The sequence below is a fragment of the Paramormyrops kingsleyae genome, chromosome 24 (genome assembly GCF_048594095.1).
Source record: "Paramormyrops kingsleyae isolate MSU_618 chromosome 24, PKINGS_0.4, whole genome shotgun sequence".
In the NCBI taxonomy this organism is placed as follows: domain Eukaryota; kingdom Metazoa; phylum Chordata; class Actinopteri; order Osteoglossiformes; family Mormyridae; genus Paramormyrops; species Paramormyrops kingsleyae.
In genome coordinates, this window is record NC_132820.1 from 10,985,663 (window position 1) to 11,012,651 (window position 26,989).

At 55.3% G+C, this 26,989-nt stretch overlaps 1 protein-coding gene across 7 annotated transcripts in view; it reads right to left on the bottom strand.

The window, feature by feature from the left end:
- Positions 1–437: 437 nt before the first annotated feature.
- The window catches only part of LOC111860813 (unconventional myosin-XVIIIa-like), a 42,309-nt gene continuing 15,757 nt past the window's right edge, over positions 438–26,989 (bottom strand). For 2 of the 7 annotated variants that reach the window (XM_072706353.1, XM_072706357.1), the window contains 40 exons: positions 22,463–22,550; positions 22,219–22,325; positions 21,968–22,144; positions 21,643–21,856; positions 21,416–21,558; positions 20,660–20,760; positions 20,358–20,421; positions 19,574–19,718; positions 18,490–18,672; positions 18,205–18,295; positions 17,588–17,780; positions 17,419–17,505; positions 16,916–17,057; positions 16,597–16,756; positions 16,294–16,480; positions 15,624–15,852; positions 15,253–15,362; positions 14,109–14,174; positions 12,254–12,382; positions 10,186–10,329; positions 10,010–10,099; positions 9,620–9,739; positions 9,327–9,441; positions 9,014–9,141; positions 8,782–8,936; positions 8,573–8,696; positions 7,884–8,084; positions 7,681–7,791; positions 7,462–7,566; positions 6,266–6,412; positions 6,022–6,135; positions 5,507–5,623; positions 5,234–5,317; positions 4,394–4,531; positions 3,798–3,983; positions 3,488–3,627; positions 3,267–3,311; positions 2,650–2,772; positions 1,050–2,325; positions 438–580 (listed from right to left, as the gene is read on the bottom strand). In XM_072706353.1, coding sequence (XP_072562454.1) covers positions 1,059–2,325; positions 2,650–2,772; positions 3,267–3,311; positions 3,488–3,627; positions 3,798–3,983; positions 4,394–4,531; positions 5,234–5,317; positions 5,507–5,623; positions 6,022–6,135; positions 6,266–6,412; positions 7,462–7,566; positions 7,681–7,791; positions 7,884–8,084; positions 8,573–8,696; positions 8,782–8,936; positions 9,014–9,141; positions 9,327–9,441; positions 9,620–9,739; positions 10,010–10,099; positions 10,186–10,329; positions 12,254–12,382; positions 14,109–14,174; positions 15,253–15,362; positions 15,624–15,852; positions 16,294–16,480; positions 16,597–16,756; positions 16,916–17,057; positions 17,419–17,505; positions 17,588–17,780; positions 18,205–18,295; positions 18,490–18,672; positions 19,574–19,718; positions 20,358–20,421; positions 20,660–20,760; positions 21,416–21,558; positions 21,643–21,856; positions 21,968–22,144; positions 22,219–22,325; positions 22,463–22,550 — 6,270 coding nt within the window. In that variant the 3' untranslated portion in view covers positions 438–580; positions 1,050–1,058. Of the gene's footprint in view, positions 581–1,049; positions 2,326–2,649; positions 2,773–3,266; positions 3,312–3,487; positions 3,628–3,797; positions 3,984–4,393; positions 4,532–5,233; positions 5,318–5,506; positions 5,624–6,021; positions 6,136–6,265; positions 6,413–7,461; positions 7,567–7,680; positions 7,792–7,883; positions 8,085–8,572; positions 8,697–8,781; positions 8,937–9,013; positions 9,142–9,326; positions 9,442–9,619; positions 9,740–10,009; positions 10,100–10,185; positions 10,330–12,253; positions 12,383–14,108; positions 14,175–15,252; positions 15,363–15,623; positions 15,853–16,293; positions 16,481–16,596; positions 16,757–16,915; positions 17,058–17,418; positions 17,506–17,587; positions 17,781–18,204; positions 18,296–18,489; positions 18,673–19,573; positions 19,719–20,357; positions 20,422–20,659; positions 20,761–21,415; positions 21,559–21,642; positions 21,857–21,967; positions 22,145–22,218; positions 22,326–22,462; positions 22,551–23,471; positions 23,538–24,032; positions 24,096–24,746; positions 25,227–25,967; positions 26,006–26,324; positions 26,405–26,989 lie in introns of those variants that run through there. The other 5 variants (XM_072706354.1, XM_072706355.1, XM_072706356.1 and 2 more) reach the window with 5 other exon arrangements.

Below are 26,989 nucleotides of genomic sequence, written 5' to 3' on the forward strand. Positions count from 1 at the left end.
GAGACAGCAGCAGGCAGCCACGTGCCACTAAGGGACAGGCATAGGTAAAACACGTAAGAGTGTGCGCTCTACAGTGTACGTGGGTGTAAGGGTCCAGCCGGGGGCTCTCTGTGGGTCTCATGGCATCAACATCCATGCCTGTTCGTTAAGTTTATGAAAGTAAAGGTACAGCCAGACACCCTACTAACATTTATCCATTCAGATATCAGGCAGCACAATCAGAGAGAGAGAGAGACAGCAGATTATGTTGTCTGTCAATCTCTGTCAGTCTCAGTTTCTCTGTTAGTCTGTCAGTCACGGTCAGTCTGTCAGTCTCAGTCTGTCTGTCAGTCTGTCTATCAGTCTCAGTCTGTCAGTCTTAGTCTGTCAGTCAGTCTGAGAGTCTTATTCTGTCTGACAATTTGTCCGTCTAAGTCTGTCTTTCTGTTCTGAAGCATGTCGCTATTACGTTGTCATCTCAGACCTCGCCCGCCCATCACTGCTGTTCAGGTTGCCACAGTAGACTGGGGGGGGGGGGCCGTCATCCATCTGTCCTCCACTGGGTCTGTTGCTGTCGGGGTGTGAGCGATAGGAGGGTGGGCTGCAAAAGGGAACAGAACCTGGATCACTGACGGGCAGGACACACTCGACACACCAGCACCAAGCACAGCTCGGACCAACTGGGGGGCCCTTTTCTTTCAACGAGACCAACACATGTCACTGCACCACCTTCCTAACATGCGACATACAGCATAGCGCATCAGATCTGGGGTTACAAGCCATGTGCTTCAACTTATTATGTTTAGTAGACTTTTCATTTACACCGATCCAGTAATTTGTTAATAGACAGTTCCTGTTTGTTAATAACAGTTCCTGTTTCTCTAAAAGGGACTGGTCCCACCCCCTCAGGTGTCCTCTGTTAGTCATAAATATAACCACTCATCACAATATTAACAGTGGCTGCCGAGAGCCGCGTTCAACATGCTATGGATCAGAGGTCATATGCACACTGCAGTCATGTGACATTAGGGTCATATCATGCTTTCAGGGCACTTCCAGGCAGCACCTACTGCTATGTATCAGTCACTGTCACTTCTGTGCAGGTACTTCTTCACCAAGCTATCCATCCTCTTCTTCTTCTTCTTCCTCTGCTCCTTTGCATCCTCATCCTCAGATCCAGAGGCTCTGCGAGCCGATCCCTTCCTGGGCCTGCCCGAGCTGTGGTAGGAGACCACGGAGCCACTCGAGGAAGAAGAGGACTCAGAGGATGAGGAAGACTCTTTCCGCTTGGAAGACTTCTTGGACTTGGCAGTCCTGATCCGGGAGCTTGTTGAGTGGCGTTGGTCTGGGGAGAAGTTATCTGAGTCGGAGGTGTGGCTTTCACGGTTCCCACGGCTACGACGGCTTGTAGGAGCCAGGCTGGAGGAGGTGCGGCTCAGGACAGAGGTCTTCCCATGGTCTGGTGGGGCTTCCTGGTCTTCATCCTTGTTCTGCTCTTCTTCGGAGTCCTCCAGGCTTCTACGCTTGAACTTGATGGGTTTGAAACTCAGCACCTCGTTGATGGCGGCCTCTAGCTCCGGGTCCAGGTAATTGCGGTAGCTGGTGGCCCTACTTCCGGAAGGTTCTGCTGCGGGCAGAGACAGGCTGCGGCCCAGCGAGCCGGGGCTGTACGTGCTGGCGCGTGACACGCTGAGGGAGGCGCTCTCGCTGTCGGCGTCACCCACGGCACCGAACTCGCTGATCCGGCTGCTGCGGGCCAGAGAGGAGCTGACAGTAACACTTCCTGGGCTTCGGGCCCCCGATCGTGGCCCGTAGATGTCACTGCCTCCAGCATCCCGCCAGGATGAGCTCCGGTGCAGGCCACGGGGGCTTGGTAGGTCCAAGCCGCTCAGGATGGACCTGTTGTCAGCCTCGTCGTCCAGACCCAAGTGGGTGGAGGTGCGGGAGGGGACCACAGATGACACGACGGACCCCCTGTCACTGTCCGCCCAGCGCCGATCCAACCCGGTCCTGGCACGGCTGCTGGCTTCAGTGTAGGCCTGCGAGATGACAGATCCCAGGTCGTCTAGATCATCTCCGCCCACAGACCTCCCCCGGGACATGGGGGTGGCATCCCTGCGGAAGGAGGGCCGGTCATCCTCGGCGTGCTCCGTGAGGGCGCTAAGGAGTGAGGCCTCGTCCCCTGTGCCCCCGATGGTGTCCCGCATGCGGCGCCTCTTGCGGTAGCTGAGCGAGCTGCTGGCCACACCAGGGGGTGCTGCCGTCTTCGGGGGCTCCTCACCCCCTCCCTTCTTCACATCCCCTTTAGCCTCCATTTGCTCCTTAGTGTCAGAGTTCCCGCCATACCTGGGTGTGTGTGCGGGGTGGCGGAGGCGGAAACAAAGACCCCGAAGTGACGACGAGGGAGAGGAAGAGATATGTGGGTGAATTAAAAAGGTAACAATGAGGAGGGGGCAGACCTGTGCCTACACTGCCCCCCCGTGTCCCCACCCCTTTATATACCCCTCTCTTGGTGATGCTATGCAGCCTACTCTCTGTCTTTTCAGGGTTACAACACATCCCCGATTAGGGATGATGTGTCACTCATCCTGCCTGGGGAGCTGGACCTTCTACAGGTCTGGATTCCACGGAGGAATGGGGAGAAGATGGCCAGCCCACAGAGTCACCCACCTAGGGCTCTTCATGCTGACGTCATCTGACAGGGTCCTGCTGGAGTCCTTGCTCCTGGATAGGTGCAACTTCACACCATCCACCCGGTCCTCCACCTCAGAGTCCATGTCAGAGTCGTCCCCACTGGAAGAGAGAGAGAGAGCTTTATCCCTCTTTTCACGCCGGCAGGTTTATGGCGGCCATCTCTTCATATATCAGCGTAAACAGCAAGCGATTTATTACACAAACGCGTGTTGACTAACGTGGCGTTAGTTACTGCGGTTTGACAGGCACAGTCCATCTAGGTCAGTGTTTCCCAACCCATTCCTCAGGGACCTCCAGACAGTCCACATTTTTGCTCCCTCCCCGCTTCCAACACACTTGTACCAGGTATTCGATGTTCTTGATTGGATGGGAGCTGGGAGGGAGCAAAAACCTGGACTGTCTGGTGGTCCCTGAGGACTGGGTTTGGAAACACTGGCCTAGAGCAGATTACACACACACACACACACACACACACACAGAGCCTGGGTCACACTGAAGAAGGTTAGGATTGTTTGAATCAGTTACGGAGGGGTTAGGGTCTGAGGAGTAGAACCCCAGCAAGAGGGGATCGCAGGTTAGAAGCAAAGGCTCACGTTTTACTCCTCCTGCTCTGATACTTAGTCACCATGTTCTGCACGCTGGCCAGGAGGATAGGAAGAGAACAACAGAATATGAGACGAGACACCAGGAAGAAGAAAAATAAAAGAGACAGTATGCAGCGTGGGAAAGGGATGGAGCAGGAGAGTCATCCCGGCCTCCACAGAGGAGCCATGGTGTCTGCATTCCCACCACCCCCCCACGGTTGGCCGCGTACCAGTTGATGAGGTCGTCGTTGTCGTCGCTCTCCATCTCGTCCTCGAGGGCGGCCTGCAGATCGCCGATCCGCTTGAAAGCCAGCTTGAGGTCGGTCTGCAGGCTCTGATTGGCCGCCTCCAAGCTCTCGACGTCCATCTCCTGCCGAGGGAATGGCATTGGAATGGGAGGTGAGCTGTCGCCATGGGGACAGGCCCACACTCGCCGCACATGCTGTGCCCTTAAACGACGCAGTTAGCCCAAATGCTCCAAACATAAGCGGGGGGCGTTCCGGCTGGCGGCTCTCCCCGCCGGAGTGGGGGCGGGCTCACCAGCTCGTGCTTCTTGCGACTGGCCTCCGCCTCCTTCTTGGCCAGCTCCGCCATCTCCTCCTTCAGGTCCCGCGTCTGCCTCTGCACGCGTTTGTTCTGCTCCTTCTCCCGGCTCTCCGCGGCCACGTGGTGATCGCGCTCCTCCGTCAGCTTCTCCATGCTCTCCTTCAGGCGGCCCACCAGGCCCTGCGAGCTCAGGGGGGAGAGTAGGTCAGGGACGGCCCGGAGTTTCGAGCCCTGGGAGCCGCAGGGACGGTACATTGGAGGATGGAGGGTACGTTAGCAGGAAAGGGGTACATTAACGGATGGAGGAAAAGTTAGAGAGCATGATAATGGGTGTACATTATGTTGAGATGATGTTAGTGGGTGGAGATGATTTTAGTAAGTGGAGATTATGTTAGTGGAGGGTATGTTAGTGGGCGGAGACTTTATTAGTGGATGGAGATTATCTTAATGAGTGGAGAAAATGTTAGTGGGTGGAGTCTTAGCAGGAAGAAGTGTTTTTATTGGTGGAGGGAACTTCAGAGGGTGGATGGTGCTATTAGTGATTGAGGGTGTCTTTAGCAGGTAGAGAGTCCGTCCAGCTCCGCCCTCACCTCCAGCCTCTTGACCTGCGACTTCTCGTACTCCAGCTTGGTCTCCAGCTCGCGCACCTTGGCCTCCTGCCTGCTGACCAGCGATCTGTCCACCATGGACTGCTCCTGGAATTCCAGCTGGCTCTGCAGGGCCTGGACCTGGGTCAGGATGGCAAGCAAGGCGTTGCCATGGAGACGGACCACACAGTCACATGGGACAAAGGCTTCATTAGGAGAACTCGATCATGCCTCATTTTCACCGTTCGTAATTTTATTTTTAGAGTCTACTGGAATAGACATGCTTCAATGTTCCATTCATCCATTTTCAGTAACTGCTTGTCCTGTTCAGGGTCACGGGGGTTTCAGAATCTATCTCAGCGGCTACGGATGCAAGGCAGGGAACAACCCAGGATGGGGCTCCAACTCATCACAGGGTGCACTCACACACCATTCACTCACACACACACACACCTATAGGCAATTTGGTTCTATGGTCCCAAAGCACATTATTTCTGTCATATTACTCATATTTTTCTCATACTATTCTGTCTGAAACACTCTGTTGGAGCTTTACAGGTAGGCAGCCAATAAGGATTGTGTTACAAGGTGACCTCACCACGTCACGGAAGTATGGGCTGGAATTCCAACGAGGCATTTCAGGCAGATTAGAAAAGAGTTATAGCGAGAGTTACTTGCTTTGGTGTGTAGTTTGGGCCTTAAGACTTTGCAGACCATGCATATAAAGCTATATAATACACTAAATGAAAGGGAAAAACATTATAGGGCCCCTTTAATGCATTCATGAATGAATAAAAATGACAGATCGTCATAAACTAAGCTATAGGTAGATAAACCAGTGACCTTCTCCTGGACCTCCTGCTTCTCTTTGACGGCCTCCTCCAGCTGTGCTTGCAAGTCGCTGATCTGGGACAGGTCTCGGGCTGACTGCCATGTTGGAAGAGAGAGATGAGGTGAGTAACAGAGGGAATCCCAGAGCGTGTAGCAGCAGGGATGCCACCATTGTGTGTGACACGTAGGTCATTAGGCAGCGTTACTGCACCCCCCCCCTTTTACATGTCTCAGCTGGACCCAGTGGGCCTGACCTCGGTCACAGGAGGGGGAGAGGCCGGTTACCTGGGCGACGGCCGCCTTCTGCTTCTTCATCAACTCATTCAGGTCCTCCTGGTCCTCCTCCATGCGTGACTGCAGCTCATTCTTTTCGCGCTGCAGCCGGCTCACCTGCTCTTCCAGCTAGGGGAGACACACGTGTGATACCATCCCTGTAGGAGGTTGTGACAAACCCCCCCCCTTACAACAACGCCCCCCCAAGCTGTGAGCATGTGGGGCCTGTCCTTCTAACAGGTCTGTGATTTGCCAACCCTATCGTTTCACTGATAACCCTAATCTATCCTGTCGGAGTGTGACCGATTCCCAGAATGCACTGCACTGAGCGTTCCTGCTTAAACCACAACAAAGTGCAACTTCTCCCGGGTGGCGAGAACAGCCTTAGAATAAGACTAGCAGTTGCTGCGTTGTTGCAAAACAAGCCAATTAGACGCTACCTGCACGCTGTAGGGGGGACAAGCTCCCTCCGCATTTCGAAAAGTGAAGGAGTGATACCAGGGGGGATGGGAGGCGTGTCCACTCACAGAGGACTTGGCCCTTGTGACATCATCCATCTGCAGATGGAGGTCCTCCATCTCCAGCTCCATGGACTTGCGGGTCTTGACGGCAGCTGCACACGTGAACTCTGACTCCTCCAACTGTGGAGGAGGTCAGGGGTCAGGGGTCATGCAGCAAATGGTGACCTTCAGCACCACAGGGCCTCGCTGACCCCCTTTACAGGCCGTAAGGGAAACTGCAGTGACAGCAGCTACAAGGGGTTCTGCCCACCTGGTTCTTGAGCTGGGAGATCTCCCTCCTGCTGGGGGCGCTGTTCTTCAGGTGTTCCAGCATGACCTGGGCATCCGCCAGCAGCACCTTGGTCCGCTTCAGGTCCTTGCGCAGCCGCCTCTCCGTCTCCAGGTCCCGCTGCCCCAGCTGGCGGCCAGGTCACAAAGACGTGCGCTGAACCAGCAGAAACCTCCAGAAGTAGCGAAGGCCTGAACGCTGCTGAAAGCCCCGCGTGACACATCTCCACCTCCAGCCACTCCAGCCCCAACCTGCTGCTGTGGATGGACCCGCCCCCAGACTGCTGCTGTGGATGGACCCGCCCCCAGACTGCTGCTGTGGATGGACCCGCCCCCAACCTGCTGCTGTGGATGGACCCGCCCCCAGACTGCTGCTGTGGATGGACCCGCCCCCAGACTGCTGCTGTGGATGGACCCGCCCCCAACCTGCTGCTGTGGATGGACCCGCCCCCAACCTGCTGCTGTGGATGGACCCGCCCCCAGACTGCTGCTGTGGATGGACCCGCCCCCAGACTGCTGCTGTGGATGGACCCGCCCCCAGACTGCTGCTGTGGATGGACCCGCCCCCAGACTGCTGTTGTGGATGGACCCGCCCCCAGACTGCTGCTGTGGATGGACCCGCCCCCAACCTGCTGCTGTGGATGGACCCGCCCCCAGACTGCTGCTGTGGATGGACCCGCCCCCAGACTGCTGCTGTGGATGGACCCGCCCCCAACCTGCTGCTGTGGATGGACCCGCCCCCAGACTGCTGCTGTGGATGGACCCGCCCCCAACCTGCTGCTGTGGATGGACCCGCCCCCAACCTGCTGCTGTGGATGGACCCGCCCCCAACCTGCTGCTGTGGATGGACCCGCCCCCAACCTGCTGCTGTGGATGGACCCGCCCCCAGACTGCTGCTGTGGATGGACCCGCCCCCAGACTGCTGCTGTGGATGGACCCGCCCCCAGACTGCTGCTGTGGATGGACCCGCCCCCAGACTGCTGCTGTGGATGGACCCGCCCCCAACCTGCTGCTGTGGATGGACCCGCCCCCAACCTGCTGCTGTGGATGGACCCGCCCCCAGACTGCTGCTGTGGATGGACCCGCCCCCAGACTGCTGCTGTGGATGGACCCGCCCCCAGACTGCTGCTGAGGATGGACCCGCCCCCAGACTGCTGCCGTGTGAACTTGGCCCCCTACCTGGTCCTGGGCGCTCAGCAACTTGGACTCCAGTTCCCGTTTTTCACGGAGGATCTTCTGTTTCTCCTCGTACTCCTCCTCCAACTGTACCTCCATCTGCTTCACCTGCAAGTGGGATGGGGGGGGCGTGTATGCACAGTTTGGGGGGGCGTGTGAGGTTGATGTGTGTATCAGCCATCATAAAATGTCACCTGACTCCCCCCCCCTTGCCTTGCCCACCTTCTTGCTGCACGTCTGCCTGATCTCCTCCACTTCTTCTTCTCGGCTCTCCACCTCCTTTGCGTGGGTCTGCCGCAGCCGCTCCATTTGCATTTCCAGCCTCAGCTTGGCCTGCAGGGGGCGCAGGAGGATCCCACTCAGGTCTAGTCGCACAAGAAAGACCCCCGCGAGACACCAGCCCCCCATTCACCCTCTCGCCCCACCTGCTCCAGCATCTGGATGGTGCCGGCCTGCTCGTCCAGCTCCTCCTCCTGGTCCTTCACCTTGACCTGCAGGTCACGCAGCTGCTTCTTGACCTTGGCCAGCGAAGCCTCGTCCTTAGACTCCTGGGAGGAGAGGTCTGCAAGCTCTGCCTCCAGCTGCTCCACTTTCAGCCGAGCCGCACATGCCTCGACATCCTTGTCCTGCAGGGGGCAATGGAGAGCTTTGGATCACAACCCCCTAAAGTTACTGCTACTGTCTTAACAGAGGCATAGGCCATGCCCCCTAGGGTTACTGTCACTATCTGAACACCAGCCTAGACCACACCCCCCCACCATCACCACTATTATCTGATCAGTTCCTGAGGCCACGCCCCCCACCATCACCACTACTATCTGAGCACTGTGGCCACGCCCCTCACCATCACCACTACTGTCTGATCAGTTCCTGAGGCCACGCCCCCCACCATCACCATTACTATCTGAGCACTGTGGCCACGCCCCTCACCATCACCACTACTGTCTGATCAGTTCCTGAGGCCACGCCCCCACCATCACCATTACTATCTGAGCACTGTGGCCACGCCCCTCACCATCACCACTACTGTCTGATCAGTTCCTGAGGCCACGCCCCCCACCATCACCACTACTATCTGAGCACTGTGACCACGCCCCCTAGCGCCCCCTGATACCTGTAGCTGCTGCCTCAGGCTGAACAGCTCCCCTGTCAGGGCATCCTTCTCGCGAGCCAGCTTCTCCCGGAGGGCCCTCTCCCGGTGCGCCTCGTCCAGCGCCTGGCTCTGCTCGGAGTCAAACCTGTGCCGGTAAATGAGCCGTGAGCAGCAGACACGCCACAGCACAGGATCAGGGGTCAGGGCGACGACTCTGCAGCTTCAGGCACCTCCTCTGCTTCTTCTCCAGCTCGTGGTTCCTGCTCTGCTGGTTCTCCAGGTGAAGCCTGGTGTCCTGCAGCTCCGACGTCAGACGCTGCACCTTCTTCTTGAACTGCTGCAGGGAGCGATGGGCCTCGTCGCTGTCCGCCTGCAGCTCTGCCAGCTGCGGAGACGGGGGAGGCGGGGGGGTGTCAGCTTCAGCGCGGGCATCGTCACGGGCACCTGCGTGCGGGTCCTCACCTTCCGCTCCACGTGCCTCCTGCTCTGCTGCTCCATCTCCAGCTTATCCTCAAACTCCTGCTGGTGCTTCTTCTTGGTGAAGTCGGCCTCCCGCACGGCACGCTCGTACTTCACACGCCATGCCCCCCCTAGCCGGGAGGGAAACGCACCATTACCTGGTCGACAGCTCCCCGTTTCTCTAACTCGACGTGATACAAAACAGCACAGCTGGCAGTATTGTGGTAAAAATGGAGAATGACGTCCAAAGCAATCTTCCATCTCCGCGCGTGTGTGTTTGGACACTCATTTGCATATAAACAGCCTGCGGACTCACCGGCGTCATCGTCATCATCCAGGTCCCCATTGAGTTCCACCGCGCGCGACAGCCGCGCCTCCATCACCTCCACCTCCATGGACTCCACCTGCTTCCTCACGCCGTCATACTTCACCTGCGACGCCACATACGGACCAGCAGGGGGCGTTAGGTCGGGTCACACCCACCCACCATCCTCACCTCCTCCGTTCCCTAAAAGCAGACCGCAGAGCCGCACCAGCAGGCCCCAGGTGGAGGAGCAGCGCCCTCAGCTGGCCAGCACTGGCGATACGGTCGCCGCCACGCAGCCTCACCTGCAGCTCCCTCAGGTCCCGGTCCAGGCGCAGCCTCTCGGCAGCCTCCGTCTCCAGCATCTGGGAGGCGGACTCCCCCGTGCTTCTCTCGTCTGCCAGCTCCGCCGACAGCTCCGTCACCTGCACGCCAGATAAGCGGGTTTGGCGCCGCCCACTTCAAATACTGCACGTGGACTGGGAGATTCAGAGGGGTGAGGGATCCAGCCCGGGCCAGCAGACATGGCCGGGCCGAACTGTGCGACTGATATAAACCCGAAGCGGGCTTCAGGAGCACTGAAGGCTGACTGTAGGTGTGATTCCTCATGCTTCATGGCCACTGCCTGTACACCCACGAGTCGGTTTCACTTGAGGGTTATTTGCGGTGCGTCGTGGTCCCAGTGGGAAGCTCACCCTGCTCTCCAGACGCTCGCTGTTCAGCCTCAGCTCATTCCGCTCCTTCTCTGCTTTCTCCAGCTTCATCTTGAGCTGCTGGATCTCCTCCTTAGAGCAGACACACACACACACAGTAAGTCTGCGGCCCTCAGCTTGGGGTGTCTGTCTGTTTCGCCATGAAGGTCGACACTCACATCCCGGCCGCGGATCTGCTCCTCGGTGAGCTGCACCTCCACCAGAGGCCGGACGTTGGTGAAGAGCTTCCACCAAGGCCAGCCCTTCACGCCTCGGTTCTTCTTGATGTTCTTCTGGATGCAGCGGATAGCCAGATCCTGGACCTGAAGGGGAGCCACATCTGAATATCAGCCTCACTTACAACAGAGAGATATACTGAAGCTACAGCCGCAGCATGGGAGTGAGTTTAATCCTGAACCTCAGGAAGGTGTAGGGGGGCCGCACGGTACAGAATCTACAAGTGTTCACGGGTGTCCGCAGGAGTTGACAAGGGTTCACAGCTGGCTGCAGGTGGCTACAGAGGTTTACAGGTATGTGCAGGTATTTTCAGGGGTTTACAGCTGTTTGCCGGTGTTCATAGGGGTTCACACATGTTTGCAGGTGTTTACAGGGGTCCACAGGTGTCCGCAGGAGTTGACAAGGGTTCACAGCTGGCTGCAGGAGGCTACAGAGGTTTACAGGTACGTGCAGGTATTTTCAGGGGTTTACAGCTGTTTGCCGGTGTTCATAGGGGTTCACACATGTTTGCAGGTGTTTACAGGGGTCCACAGGTGTCTGCAGGAGTTTACAAGGGTTCACAGCTGGCTGCAGGAGGCTACAGAGGTTTACAGGTAAGTGCAGGTATTTTCAGGGGTTTACAGCTGTTTGCCGGTGTTCATAGGGGTTCACACATGTCTGCAGGTGTTCACAGGGGTCCACAGGTGTCTGCAGGAGTTTACAAGGGTTCACAGCCGGCTGCACATGGCTACAGAGGTTTACAGGTATGTACAGGTGTTTACAGGGCTTCACAGGTGTCTGCAGGTGTGTACATGAGTTCACAGGAAGTGTCTACGGGTGTTTACAGGTATTCACAGATGCCTGCAGGTGTTTACAGGCTACATCCTTATGATAAGCACATAGTCTCAATCAGTCAGTCACTATTGGTAACACCCCCACAGCTGTATTACACTGATGAGTGATGGAGACTGACTACCTGCTTTTGGGGGACCATCTGAGGATCCTGCATTTCTTCCCAACACTTTCATTTAACACAGATTGCACAAGTTACACGGGACCAGGGTTGGAGCCATTCTGGAATGCATTTATCAACTCCAGTCCAAATCAGGATATGGAACTGGAGTTGGAATTGGAAAAAAAATCATGGGGAACAGAATTGGAATTGAATTTGAGTTTCAGAGGGATTTAAATTCTTACTCTGGTTCCATTTCCTGATTTGGATTGGAATTGACGAATGCGGAATGGCCCCAACCCTGCACGGGACTACACACTTATACGGTGGATACACTGCATTAAGTGGGAAAACATTTCGATGTTCAGCACCCAGGCTCTGGGCAGGTTGTGCCCACAGAAAGCTCTCCACCAGCAAGCGGAGAGACGAGGGCCTAAAAAGATGCTTCAGCGTCTTTCAGCGATGCTATTCTCTGCCCAAATCAACAGCACAGTGCAGCTGTTGAACCGCATTATTAAACTTCTAGAAGAAGAATCACAGGTGGGGAAAAACGTGGACACGAGTAACACGGAGGCTTCGGTCCAGCGTGGAACTGGCACCTGAAAGCCTGCCGTAGCAGCAGATCAATAAGGACAAGCCCTTTCGAAAACAGTTTCTGCGAGGAAAAAAAAGGGATGAAGAATAAAACAGCAGTGTGGTAGGAGAATAGGGGGGAGGTCAGGGCACACAGCCGTCATGATCGACGGGGCGAGACCACAAGGACCTGCCATCTAATGCAGGGTTGTCAGGGTGGGTCAGCTCTCATACACCCTCTGCTGCCACATCTGAGCTATTTACATTACATTAGCATTTATTTATTTAGCTCACACTTCTGGAAAGAAAACTTCGAAGGCCTAACTGTGAAATGATTAATCTGCCAGCCGTGGGTTTTAAACTCACCACCTCCTGGATCTACACGGCGCCCCAATTTAATAGACAAGCCTGACACAGAGTGACTGACCAACCAGTTCATTTTCAGCGCTTCAGATCGTTCCCGAAGCTTCGAACCCGCTCCCCTGCGCAGGCCGCAGCCTCCTCACCTTCCTCTTCTTGAAGGCCTGCCTGGCCAGGTAGCCGCGGCAGGCGGCCTGCAGCAGCGAGATGTTGTGCCTGGTCTGCTCATCTCGCTGCTCCTCCAGCTTGGCCAAGGTTCCCGCCCTGAACAGCACCTGCAACGGACAGCAGTTTGAACAGTGTAAACCCGCCCCATTACAGAGAATCGGGGGAAGTGCTGAAGGGTCAAAGGTCAGAAGGTGACATGGTCACAAGTTCACAGGTTAACAAGGATGCATCTCAATACCAACAACACAAAGATCATACTTGTAATCTTGATAAGACCGGACTTGTTAACACAAGAACAAACTTGGGCCTCAATGAATCATGGGACTGGTCTATTTGGCGAGGATGCAACTGATGTATCCTTGATATTTGGGGAGGAGCAAGACCAACATCTGGGGATTTTTATCATCCTGTTCTTGAGTATAAGGATTTGGTCTTCGGCGATGGTAGATTATATAAAACGGGTACATAGTAGGGTCAAGTGATAGTCAGGGTGAAAGTCACAGTAACAGACCTGAGTAATAATTACTGAATTAAGTTCTGAGCTACTGGGACAGTCAGCAAGTGTAAAGCGTGACAGCTTGGTACCAGCAAGAGGATGGAGAAATTCATCATCTGAACAAGATGGATGAGCATTTGTTCATGATGGACCCAGAACAGAGTGGAACCCTGTGACGAAGTGTGAAGCAACAGTGTCCAGAGGAGAATGGCAGTGTGCGGGTGCCCCAGAACCTGATTCTGAGAGACACTGGGAGTGGGAAGGCTCTGACACCTGTAGGAGGGTTTGGGTACTGCAGCCCTGCGCTTTGGTTAGTGGCAAGTCAGAAGATGGGTACATTAAACCCACCTGTGCTGGGATGGGGATGAAAGAGGGAGGGAGAGAGGGGGGAAGGGAGGGAGGAAGAGAGGAAGGAAGGAAGGGAGGAAGGATGGGAGGAAGAGAGGAAGGAAGGGAGGGAGGAAGAGAGGAAGGAAGGGAGGGAGGAAGAGAGGAAGGATGGGAGGGAGGGATGGAGGAAGGGAAGGAGGAAGAGAGGAAAGAAGGGAGGGAGGAAGAGAGGAAAGAAGGGAGGAAGGATATGAGGGAGGGATGGAGGAAGGGAGGGAGGAAGAGAGGAAGGAAGGGAGGGAGGAAGGATGGGAGGGAGGGATGGAGGAAGGGAGGGAGGAAGAGAGGAAAGAAGGGAGGGAGGAAGGATATGAGGGAGGGATGGAGGAAGGGAGGGAGGAAGAGAGGAAGGAAAGGAGGGAGGAAGAGAGGAAGGAAGGGAAGATGCTGAAGGAGGGAGGTAAGCAGTGAGTCTCAGCTGATGGACGACAAAGAAATAGAAACAAAATAGGAAGGGGAACATGTTGTGGGGGGGCAAGAGGAAGAGGGAGGGAAATGAATGAGGGAATGACACGGGGCAGGGTGAAGGCCAACAAGGAGAGGATAGAGGGGAAGAGGAGGGAGACCTTCTCACTCTGCCAAGAGACAGCACACCTTCAGGAGAAACACAGGCGGCACAGTAAGAGAGAGGAGGACAGGAAACCCAGAGAGGGGACGGGAGGTGCTGGAGGAGAGCCGGGGTCACCGTGACGACATCCCATAACTATAATCAGCCTGACTATACTTCTCAGCTCCACAGCTACCTGGCACATTGTTCACAACAGAACCCAGCTACGTACTATCTGTTCCAGGTTTATCGTGCTAACATTTAGCCATGAACAGAATCCAGCATGCTACGTACTATCTGTTCCAGGTTTATCGTGCTAACATTTAGCCATGAACAGAAACCAGGCACTGCACCGCTGCACCCCCTGCTGGTCAACGGAGGGATAGTGCCACTCGCTTACCCTGCTCAAGCCCATGTGGTAACTGCTCTTCTCCAGATCCAGGGATTCCAGGAGCTCTTCCACAGCCTGAGAGGGAAGGATGCAGGGGTCAGGGATGGCCCGCTGGATTACAGAGCTCCCCCCCCCCCCCCCCACCACCAACACCACCACCACACTGTGCTCCTTAACACTTCTGCGTTACAGCCCCCTCCCTTCGTTAATATCACTTACGCGGCGAGGTTGTTCTGGGACCCTGTGGGCCGTTGGCTACCGGTGCGGCCCCGAACCTTCCGGAAGCCTTCCGGACGGGGAGGCTGCACGGCGCACCCCCCCCCCCCCGCCCCCACCCCCTTCCTACTTGGCCCCAGCCCCCTCTTGGCCCACTTGAGAATGAGAAGCCTGAGAGATCCCAGCTAGATTTCACTAAGCACTGAGCTGGCTTTGTTTGAGCCCGTTGCCATGGAAACAGTTGTCTAGGACACCACCACGGGGAGTAACGTCTCATTCCCTTCACTCTGTCTCTGGAGCGGCCTATTCTCTATGTCCCCTCCTCCGAATACCTTCCACTTCTTTCCCACCCCTGAATCTTCTGTGTCCCTTTTAGTCCAAACCCACTTACGGTACACACATTAGTCCCATCGTGCGGAGGGAACGGGGACTGACCGCCCCACCCTGTTGTTCCCATCTCTCCCGAATTCAGGGTCTGTGCTTTCCTCTCCCCTTGCTTTTCTTCCCCACCCCTGACGTCGATTCTTTCCTTTTACATCATTTCGACTCTTTAATGTTTCTGCCTGCTTGAAAGTCTTTTCAGCACTTTTAGACTCCACTTCAAGGTTAGTATTTAAAGACACATTTAACTGTACTGTGAAAACAAGCCCCCCCCCCCCCTCCCAGCGCAAAAAAAGCAAATCAATTAACTGAAGGCAACAGCAGGTTAATTAGCAGTTAATTATGGTCTCTATCTCCTTAGTGTTTTCAAAGCCGCAATGCTATCCCATTTGGCGTGACTGGGAATCATGGGTAATGTCTGGCACCTCTCTAACTCTGCTTCTGCTCATTATTTCGGCTCTACGACTCAATCAGCACCGCGCCAAAACAGTCCAGAGTCGACAGTCACTGCCGGGGGGGGAGGGTGTCGGTGATGTCATCGGGGGGCGGGGCTTACTCGCTTCTCATCTGAGACGATGTAGTGCCGTCCGTGCTTCTTGCTCAGGTGGGGCACCAGGACCTCGAAGCGGCGGCGGAACTCAGAGAAGACCATGTGGTCCGGGTACCCTGGGGAGCGGACGGTGGCGGGAAATCACGAATGATGAAGTCCAGCGGAAACACACGCACACAAGCCTAACGTCGTCAAGCCTCGCCCTAATTGCCATCGTTACCTCCACACACCATCAGAACAAATCAACCGGAAAGCAGGTCAGCCCATTCCGATCACTCAGTTAATGACCGGTAATGATCACTAATGATTCTAGGGGAATCCATCACAGCCGTGATGACAGGACCCCAAACCCCAGCGGCTAGCTAATGCCGGCCCACCTTGTCGATGGATTCTCAGGGTGTCCAGCAGCCGAGAGCCCCGGACCTGGGCCCGGAGCAGGGGCACGTCCAGCTGCATGAGGCCCGGCTCGCAGCTCTCGCCCTGGGCCTCGGGCTCACCGGCCCGGGCTGCTTTGCTGTCGCGCCCTTTTGTGGCAGCGTCGGGGAAGGGCAGGAAGCAGTGCACGTAGTGGACCCGGGACCTCCTCACCAGGTCGATCAGGGCATCCTGTGAGCAGAAATGTGGCATCAGTCATGTCGTCTGTTTGGGCGGGACCCTTTTCAAAGGTACAAAAGCAGCCCAGAGCAGAGGGGGACCGCGACAAACCCAAGTCACTGGGCCTTACTCAAGCCATGAGATATCCAGTGATAAAAATGGACAGGAGTTCCTATTGGCTGAGCAATTATTCAAAAGTAACAGAGTAAATGAAATTGCATGTGAATAAAGGTACAGAAAGGTACCATAAACCTATCCCTAATTAGGATTGCAAAATTCTGAAAATTTTACTGTTAATTCCCATATATTCCTATTAATTCCCACGGAATTTCCAAAATTCCCCAGCTTCACTTCCCATGGAATGGAAAGTTTCTGGAATTTTTCTGCCCCTTTGCAACCCTAACCCTAACCCTAACCCCTAACCTAACCGGTATCCCATGAACCTCCACTCACCACCTGCAGCTTGACATGGAAGCACGGAGACCTCTTCTTGATGGCCGCCATGCCGGCGGTGAAGGTCTTCCTCAGGCTGGTGGCACGGCGCATGGCCAGCTGGGACACGCCCTCTAACCCGGCGATGGAGCCCGACAGCGCCGTCCCCGCAGCCCCCCGGCCCACAAACAGGCCCCGGATGCTCTTCCTGACAGAGATGGACACGTGGACACAGAGTCAGGGTGAGCAGTAACATTAGCCTGGTGTCTGAAGGCCCGCAGATCCCGGTTCCCAGCCTCTCTGTTACGGTGTCGTCATCCTTACTTCTGGGAGTTCTGCAACAGGAATGCCGCGTTCTGGGACGTCGGATTCTGCTTGGCGTAACCCAGCCATCCTCGGGTGTCATATTCCACCCAGTCTGTCCCGTGGCTGTGTCCTAACAGGAAGTGATGCGGCTGCTGCCCTTTGAGGACGACCCCATGGCCTGCGGCGAGGACAGGAAGTGACATCATCCACACCGCTGCTGTCTGTCTGACTGACATTACATGATCGGTTCAGTCCCCCCCATTACCTTGACCACCCCCATTACCTTGACCCCCCCCATTACCTTGACCACCCCCATTACCTTGACCACCCCCATTACCTTGACCCCCCCCCTCGGTCGGGCCGTAGTAGCTGAGCAGACGCATCACTAGTGCATCTTCTGAGCAGCCCGGCTGCAGTGCCTCCTCTTCCATCAGCCAGAGCAGCCCGCGAGCCTCATCCGCCTGTGCTGGCATCCGCGCCTACATGGGGGGGGGGGGGGTGCATATGCAGGCCGTGCTGGATCACAGAGTGACGCTGAGGGCCCCGCCTACACATACTGACTCATGCAGGACCGCCCACGCACATGCTCACGCCAGTGCCCAGGCAGGTGGACGGTCATGGTTCTCATGCACATACAGCCCGTCCCCCACTCCCGCCGACCCCCACGGCAGTAACAGCGGCTCTCCTGTACGTCTCTCCCGCTTTTCAGTATGTGAGATAAAAACCAACGCTTTTACGGAGTTCAAGGTCAGTGGGCTCTCGGCCATGAGAAACAACAGATGCAGTAACCATAACCCTCCTGCAGGGGGCGGGTGTCTCTCCCCGTTCCAGCATCCTCACCAGGGTCTGCCTCACCGGCTGGTCCACCACAGCTATGGATGACGACGGGCTGGTCTCCACGTCATCCAGGGTCAGCTCCACGTTCTCCTAAGCGACGAACGGTATGTCCATCAGCCACCGCTAGCTACGTGGAGAGGGATGTGGGGAGTGCACCCCCTGGTGGACATACCTCCCCGTGACGCTCCAGCTCCTGGGCGACGCTGTGCTCCTGAAACAGAGCCTGCAGTCGCTCCTGCGTGTAATTGTGACAGAGCTCCTGGAAGGTGCTGCCGCGGGGCTGCCCGGCCAGCCGGGGATTCTGGGAGCCGGGCGTGTCCACGATCATCAGCGAATAGAGCGAGTGCTGGTGGGACTTCAGGGCCCTGAAGGGTGGAGGTGGGCGGGGGGCAGAGTGGCGGAGGACCCCCAACCGTCCCAGTGACTCACAAAATAAATAATATTTGTCAGACTACAGCTGGACACTTATGGAAGCTCTCAAGTCTCAGAGGTGGGGGCTCAACTGCATGACAATGTGATCATTGGGACAGTGAGCAGGGGCAATTCTAGAATTTTTTTAGTGTGGGGCCATATTTCATACAGAAAGCCCAACCTTCTCATTAGCCAATGATCTGTTTTTTATTTGTGAGTGACAGGAGAGGGGGCACTCTAGGAGCCAACTGGTTTTCAGTTGGGGCCAGAAGCCCCACCCCTGTGTACACCCCTGACTGTCGGGCCTAAGAGAGGATATACGAAAGCCCCCCACCTGGGATCCCCTAGGGGCAGTTGGTGCGACGGCGAGCGGCTGACCTGTTGATGAGGAAGATGAGGAGGGAAAACAGCTCGGCGTAAAGCCCCGAGGCCATGGCCTCCAGGCAGTCAGCGGCCGACACCCGGGGTCCTCAGAGGGGAGAGAATGCACCCGCATTTCAACACACTACATACACGCAACATACACACTACATACACGCGACATACATGCTACATACACACTACATACACGCGACATACAAGCAACATACACGCTACATACACGCGACATACACGCGATATACACGCGCCCTGTGCAATGCTGTCGCTCTGCGGTTTCCATACCAGCGCTGTCTGCAGAGTTCGCTTTCTCCGGCCCCTGGAGCGAAGAGGAGGCCGGGGAAGGCCTCTGGGGGGCGCTCATGGGCTGGTGCTTAAAAATGGCAGAGGAGATCTCCTCAAGGGAGCAGCCCAGCAGATATGCTGCCTTCTGGCCCCACTCGTGCCGCGCAAACTGTCGACGTCCAGCTGGAGACACAGACAAGGACGACATTAGCAGGCTTGGTGCAGCAGTTCTCTGAAGAAGCCACCATGAGGCGCCGCAGGGATCACCGTCCACAAGGCTGGCTCTGTGATTGGTTGTCATTCATGCAGGGGCGGGACTAGGTGCCCTGCATTGATAGGCTGACTCATCAGCTCATTTATATATCAGAAGATGATTTTGGCTGAAGCAGCGCGCCAGTCAGGAAAGTTTAGACACTTTACAGGAGGGAGATTCCGGCACGCAGACCCCTGACCTACAGGCTCCCTCTAGAGGACAGCGGGTCACACCACACCCTCCAGCCGTGACAGATGGAGGCACGTGGAACGGGAAGACGAGGGAGCAGGAAAGTGATTAAAATGCAAATGGAGAAAAGGCCCAGTGAGAATGATAACGAAGAGACGGCCGGCGTTACCTTCATCTGCCTCTGTAGCGGAGGGGGGTGGGCAGCGTACAGCATGCAAACAGAGAGAAGTGTTAGATGGGGGGGGGACGAAGTGGCTACTGATTCATCAGAGAGCTGAGGGGGAGGGGCCTGCCGCTAAGGGGCGTGTCCGGGCCGGGGGAGGAGTTACTGAGCAGCCTGACTGTAGCCCGTGTGGAGACCACACTCAGCAGCCATCTGCTTGGTATGGAGTATTTCTATAGCTGACTGGATTACAGCAAAGCTCACTGCTGCCCCCTAGTGACCATGCTCTGCATGTTTTTAGCTCATTGTTTTAACATGCTTCAGAAATACTGTTAATCTAACTTAACTGAATGCTGGAGCAGGACTAAATTTGTTTAATTTGTAAAAATCGTTGAAGTGTTTTACTCCAGCAGGGTTTGTCCACGACTGTGTGCATCCAGGCCGTCCCTGTCTGCGGGTCCAACGGGTCGCGCTCTCACCTTTAGAGGCCCCCGCTGCCCCCAAGTGGTAAATGGCGCCCAGGACGAGCCAGAAGGCCTTCTGCTCCTCGCCGGAGATGCCCAGCACCTTCATGGCCGCCTGAAGCTTGATGAACTGCTGGGAGGCCTTCTGCTTGTCCTCGGGCTGGGAGCGGACACGGGTCAGGGAGGGTTAGGGTTAGGGAGGGGAGGGTTAGGAAGAGGAAGGAGGAGAGGGAGGTGAGGAAGAGCTGCAATGCCGGGGCCTGGCACTCCACACGGAATGTGCATGTCAGCATGGGAACACACACACACACACACACGCACATACGCACACACACACATACACACGCACATACACACACACACACATACACACACACACGCACATACACACACACATACACACACGCACATACACACACACGCACATACACACACACATACACACACACACACACGCACATACACACACACACCCACACACACATATACACACACACGCACATACACACACACATACACACACACACACACACGCACACATACACACCCATACACACACACACACACATATACACACACGCACATACACACACACATACACACACACACACACGCACACATACACACCCATATACACACACACACGCACACATACACACCCATATACACACACACACACACATACACACCCATATACACACACACATATACACACCCATATACACACACACACACACACATACACACACACACACACACACACACTGGCCCCAGAGTCAGAGTCTGTGACCCTGCTGACCTTAGTCTGAGGTAGGATACCAAAGGCACTGCTCTCTGCAAAGTGGTTGAAATGTAGCTCAGTTCTGTGGAGACATGACCGTCGCCGTCACAACAGCAGAGCACCGGCATGGAAATACATTTCAGGCATATTAGCTGAGTGAACTGAGATGAACCCAGTAGGATGTTGGGTTTATTCTAATATAACAGTGGAATCAAGAATCCTGGATGAATCCAGTTAGAAAAACAGAGTATGAACCCAGCCTGACAATCTTAGCAGGATGAACCCAACAGGTGCCACAGCAGCTGCCCTGGGGGGGTCACCTGAGGGAGGAGTCTGCCCCGGACATCAGGTAGTAGAAGATGTTGAAGGTGGTCTCGCCCTCCGGCCTTCTGGCTACCCTCAGCTTCTCCAGCAGCATGGTCTGAGATGTGATGAGAGTGAACGTCTAAGCAGGTGTTTGTGTGTGTGTGTGTGGATTATGTTTATATTACATTGTGGGGAGAAAATTCACCCCACAGTGTTATAAAAACCTGTTATTTTTGACATTATGGGGACCATTTTTCAGGTCCTTACAAAGATCTGTGAATGGGATGCAAAAATTTGCAAATTCCATAAGTCTCGTATTTTGTTTGGTTACTTATGGTTAAGGTTAGGGCTGGTTAGGGGTTAAGGTCGGCATGTTGGGATTAGAGTTTTCCCCCATAGAAATGAATGGAGAGTCCCAACAAATATATAATTACAAATGAGTGTGTGGGTTTGCATAGATCATATTTGAGGACCAAATTGTCCCCAAAGTGAAACCTGAAATTTCCCTACTTTTGAGGTCCCCATTTGAGGTCCCCATTTGGATAACTTCAGTTTTATAAAAATCTGTGAATGCAATCAAAAAAGTAAAAATGCCAAAAGTCTTGTATTTGGGTTGGTTACTCATGGTTAAGGTTAGGGATGGGTAGGGGTTAAGGGTGTCGTGATTGGGATTAGGGTTTTTCCCATAGAAATGAATGGACAGTCCCCATTTAGATAGGAAGACCAACTTGTGTGTGTGTGTGTGTGTGTGTGATAGTTCCGCTCCACACCTGGATGGACGCTGAGGCCACCTGACCAGCCTGGTCGAAATCCAGCGAGATGATTTGCGAGAAGCGGCTGGCGTTACTGTTGAGCGGCGTCCCGCTGTTTCCAAAGGCTTCCAGCAGGAAGTTCGCCGCCTGCCACTTCTCCACTAGGGGGCACCAGAGCAAGGTCAACCAAACCACCCCCCGCTGGAGTCTCCCCTTGTCGAGCACACGGCGACCCCCCCACCCACCGGAGAAGGCCTTGCCCGTGGCACTGCCCGCTGCCCCCGCCAGGTACTGCACCAGGTGCTGGCAGCACGTGCTCTTGCCACCGCCGCTGCGGCCCAGCAGCACGATGGCCTGGTCCTGCCGCGTCGTCAGGAGGCTGCGGTAGGCCGCCTGGGCCACGCCGTAGATGTGGGGGGCCGAGTCCTCCCGCCGGCAGCCCTTAAACATCTGCATTACCTGGGGGGGGAGATGCGAGGGGTTCTGAATGACATGTCTGTCTGTCCCAACATTAACCTTCTCCATCTGATGGCCCTGTATCCACGCCCCCCCGGAACCGGCGGCCCCCACCTTGTCGGAGTACATGGAGGGGGCGCTGACAGGGTTGATCACCACCATGCCGCGGCCGGCGTGCGTGTGGATCAGGCGGGTGCCGTAGCGCTGCCGCAGGCTGTTCACCACGCTCGACTCGTTCAGGTACTGCAGAGAGGCCAGGTCCTCCATCCGGTCGCACGCCGGGGGATTGGCCTGCCGGGGGTCAGAGGTCAGAGGTCAGAGCTCCTAAGGGACACCTCTGTCAGTCACGGGGTGGCGAGGCCTACCTTCTCCACGTCGTCCTCGTCCACCACCAGAACCTTCCCATCATGCTCCAGCTGGATCTTCACCTTCCCTTCTGGCACGCTGTTCTCCTCAGACTTGAGCAGCGTGGCTGCAGAGACAGAAAATGCACAGAAGACTGTTGACCACCAGGGGGCATGGCGGTTAAGCAATGTGATTCTGATCTGCTCATATTGGTTTCTGCATTGCCTGGACAGTGGGGTGACAGGGCAGGATGTGCTCGCTCACCCAGGGAGAAACCATCTTTGTGGATGAGCCACACCTTCTCAGTTCTATACCAGGCCTTCTCTACGGCGATCTCCTCCTCGGTCTTCACCTGGGCAGAGGGGTGGGGAGGGGGGGGACACAGTGACACGTGCTGGTGGCTTATTGTGTTGTGAAACCACACACCAAGTCAGGAAACACTTTTCACTGTGCATCACTCATTACACAGTTCAGAGTCACAGTGGATAATTACACAGCTCATAGTCACACAGAATAATTACACAGTTCACAGTCACACTGAATAATTACACAGCTCAGAGACACAGTAGATAACCACACAGCTCACAGTCACAGTAGATAATTACACAGGTCAGAATCACACAGAAAAATGACAAAGTTCATTGTCACACAGAATAATTTCACAGCTCACAGTCACAGTGGATAACAACACAGCTCACAGTGAAACAGAATAACGACACAGCTCACAGTCACACAGAATAACGACACAGCTCACAGTCACACAGAATAACAAAGTTCACAGTTACAGTGGATAATTATAGAACTCACAGTCCTATTGGCTCCGTGATCATGTACTGGACAGGCGATTGGAAAATAGATAAATAAACGGGGTAATTACACAGCTCATAGTCACACAGAACAACAACACAGCTCACAGTCACACTAGGTAATTAACTCACTCATAGTAACACTGGAAAATTACACTGTGTCATCAGCCACACTTCTGATACGTGAATGAAGGTCAAAGAGGGGACAGTGTCTCCTAGGACTCAGGGCTCAGTCCCAGTTCACCCTAAACACCCGTTCTGCATCTTTATTTTTATTATTCAACCTTTGGAGAGCTACAACGTGATCATAAGGTCAGAGGTGGTCACAGAGCGGACAGAGACAGTTTCATTTCACGTCCTGGTGTACATATACCTAAGCATGGGGAGTCTCTCTGTCTCTCTCTCACACACACACACACAGCGTGGGGGACAACAGGCATTTCTGTCAGGCACAGCGAAAGACAGACCTTGGGCTGGCTGGCAGCAGAGTGGGCTGACTGCAGGACGGCCACGGGGTCCTCATCCACCCCGCCCTTAGGGGGGCGACGGGGTGTGAAGAGGGGGGGTGGCGAGGGAGGAAGAACAGCACAGGTGAAACAAACCCGAGGTGTCAGGTCAGCACCCCTGCCATCGCCACGGAAACCACACAGGCGAGGGGCAGAGTGACAAGACGGGGACAGCAGGGCACAGCAGGGGGCGGCATGTTGACAGCGCCGGGCAAACATGAAACGCAGGGCCACTGCCTTTATCGCTCTGTGAAACGTGGACAATAACACAAACCGCATACCCGTCCTATGCTAAAATCCTTCTCACACTGCCCTCTAGTGGTTCAAAAAGCAGATGCGCTATCACGCGGGACTGTATCGTCAGTCAGGGCGGTGTGAGGTGCACAGGGCGTGCAGAGCTGGGTCAGGCTGAAACGGGCTGAAACAGGCCAAGCCGAGCAGGACCAGAGCTAATGCAGCGCAGGTAATGGCTGTAACACAGGGGACGGGGGGGGGACGGGGGGGGGGGGGTGTGTAGATTACGGGTGTAGTGAAGATCCTCTCCAGACGCCTCTGGGCCAGCTCGGTTGGAGTCAACAGCGCCACCTACGGGTCACAAGACCATCAAGACCTTGAGTTGACGCGGGCAGGGTGTGCGCTATGCTCAGCTTCCGAACCTCTCCTCATACCGCCGTCGCCGTGACAACATCCAGACGACCGCCACGCCGGCACACGCTTAAAGGCCGGATGCAGGGGCATGCGGGGTCATGCAGCCACCGCCAGCACCGCCGGCTGAGCGCAGAGGGAGGGGCTGGGTTCTCTGTGAGCTGGGACAAAGGGAATGAGCACTGGGGGGGGCGGGGTCACGTCCCCTAAAGAGCAGGGCAACGAATCAGGGTGTGAATGGATGGGCAAGGTTAACATGGACAGTTAACAGTCCCTGGGGGCTGTCGAAGGGTACATGTCATGTGTGTTGAGGGGGGGGGGGGGGGGGGTGAGCTTCAGGGGGGTCCTGTCCTGGCAGTCAGGTTAAACATCTGCCCTTGTTTCCACGACTACCTTGACTAAACAAGGGGTACTCATGCCTATGAGTTACTATGCACCCCCCCGGCAGACCCCAGGTGAGGGGGCATGGGGGGGCATGGGGAACACCGTGCACAAGCCAGGGCCCAGGGGCCAGTCCCCGCTTCCGGCTCCGGGTGCAAGCGTGTGGCCGGATGCGTGTTGGGGTGGTACACTGGAGCTGGGGGTGATTACCTCAGGCTTCTTCTCTACACACAATGTTATGGGGGCTGGGATGAACCCAGAGGGGGGGCGCAGTGGGGAGGCTTTCGGGGGGGTGTCCTCCTGGGCGGCTGGAGCTCTGGAAGGAGCATCCATCTCCTCCTCTGTCCTCTGCTCCATCTCCTCCACAGGCGTTTGGATTCCCTCCACCCTGTCCTCCACATTCTCCCTCGGGATCCCCCAGCGGTCCGAGGCTCGGCTCCTGGGCCGGTGCTCCTTGGTGCGGCCCCGGCCCATCAAGCTGGCGAGGCCGGCAGAGATATCGTCCCCCATCTCTGTGCAGGCACTCAGCCCAAATGCCTTGGGAGGTTTGGTCATGTGGGCAGAACCGCCTGGGTCCTCCCCTCCTCTAGGGGGCAGCACCCTCCCATCAGTGGGTTCCTGCTTCTTGTGCACTGGCTGCACATCAGCAGGGGGAGGCTTAGTGTGTGACATGCCATCGTTGCTACTGGTCTGCACACACAGAACGGTAATGGTTACCAAACAGTGCTATAGCCTAGCATGCGAGAGGAACATAGATATGGTACAAACTGGACTTCAGCTTGTGGGATGAAGACTGAAAGCTTATTGCAATGGACACTGAGCTAGAATGAACCATAAAACCCTGAGCCACCAGAGGGCGCCATTGCGCTGAGCTCAATAAGCACTGCTTTACCATGATGAAACACCACCTTGGCTTTGACATTGTTAGTCGCATGATCAGCTGAGCTGTTCTGTACTCTAGTGCAAGAATCTCCATCTGAAGCTGCGCAAACTGGTCATACCGTAAGATAGGGAACAGCAGGAATAATTATAGAATGATTTGTTTGTTTCCTGTATGCTTATTTTGTGTTACGCTATGACTCACCACGACTGCTAATTTTGCAGTTTCTCCTTCAGGGACTTTAAAGAACTTCATTCCATGAACCCAATATACAGCTAAGCATCGAATACTGCAATGCTACTACAAAGGTCACAGTCATCGCATCATTTCCTGTAAGACCACTTCATACACAAGTGTCTGTGACATCACTTCCTGTTATATAACTGTATGGGTATTACATTACACTTTTTTCTCTTTTGCTGTTTTACTGCTAACCCCAGGGTTTCTGGTGGTTCAGCCACACAGAGCAACATTTGAACTTGTGTTTGTGGTTGTGTACATGCGTGTTTCACCCGGCTGGGTAATACTTCTCTGTGTGCTTGGACACTTACACCAGCGCCCTTAGTAACTGGCTGGGTCTCATCATTAACCTGAAGGGGACAGGAAGGGGGATACTAGTCAAACCCAGAGAATATAAACCACAAACTCAGTCAGCCCATGCATGTAATTCTACATGTTGCCTGTAGGGTTACAGTTCGGATGGCCATACACAGTCTGACAAACACCAGGAGACGCTGCAGGTTTCACATGCATTCAGAAGCAGGAGGAGTGTGACAAGTGGAAACAGCAGGGGGCGTGATGGTTAACAAAACTGTGCCGGTTGAGATCCCTGGCTTAGAATAGCTGCCACGCCTTCGAGCCAGGAGCACTGCAAAATCAAAAACACACACGGGCACACACACGACCTCCCTTTCTCTCCCAGAATGAAAAGCGCGAGGAGAAGGCCATCTTGCTGGCTCCGCCCTCTCAGGAAAAAGGAGCGGGTCCACTGGAGGAAAGAGCAGAAGTGGGAGGAGTCACAAGCACGGTGTGGGGCTCGGGGTTGGTTGCCTTCAGGACCGAGCTCTCATAGGCAAGAAAGAGGTGGAGGAGAGTGGACTGAACTACTGAGGAAGGGAAAGGGGTGGTACAGCTGTGAGATGGGGGGCTGAACCACAGAGGAAGGCAGAGGGGAGACAAAGCTATGAGAGGGCGGGGCCAGAAATCAGTCATCACAAATGCTCAGAGGAGGTTAAGCCAGAACTCATATAGCACAAGACACAAAGACTGATGACCCGCTGTGTGTAAACATCCTTCAGATGAACTCCAGGTTCGACAAGAGGCCAAATGTAACCAGGATGTGTAATGAACCAGTACAGCATCACTACAGCACCTGTTAAGGATCAATACAGTACAACCACATCACCGGAGCTGACTAGCGGGTCTGACCTCCCCGTACCGGATTGGGTCGGCTGACTAGCGGGTCTGACCTCCCCGTATCGGGCTGGGTTGGGCTGGCTGACCAGCGGGTTTCTTTGCCCTGTACTCAGGGTGGGTCGGCTGATCAGCCGCAGTCAGTCTCACTGTGGGGCTT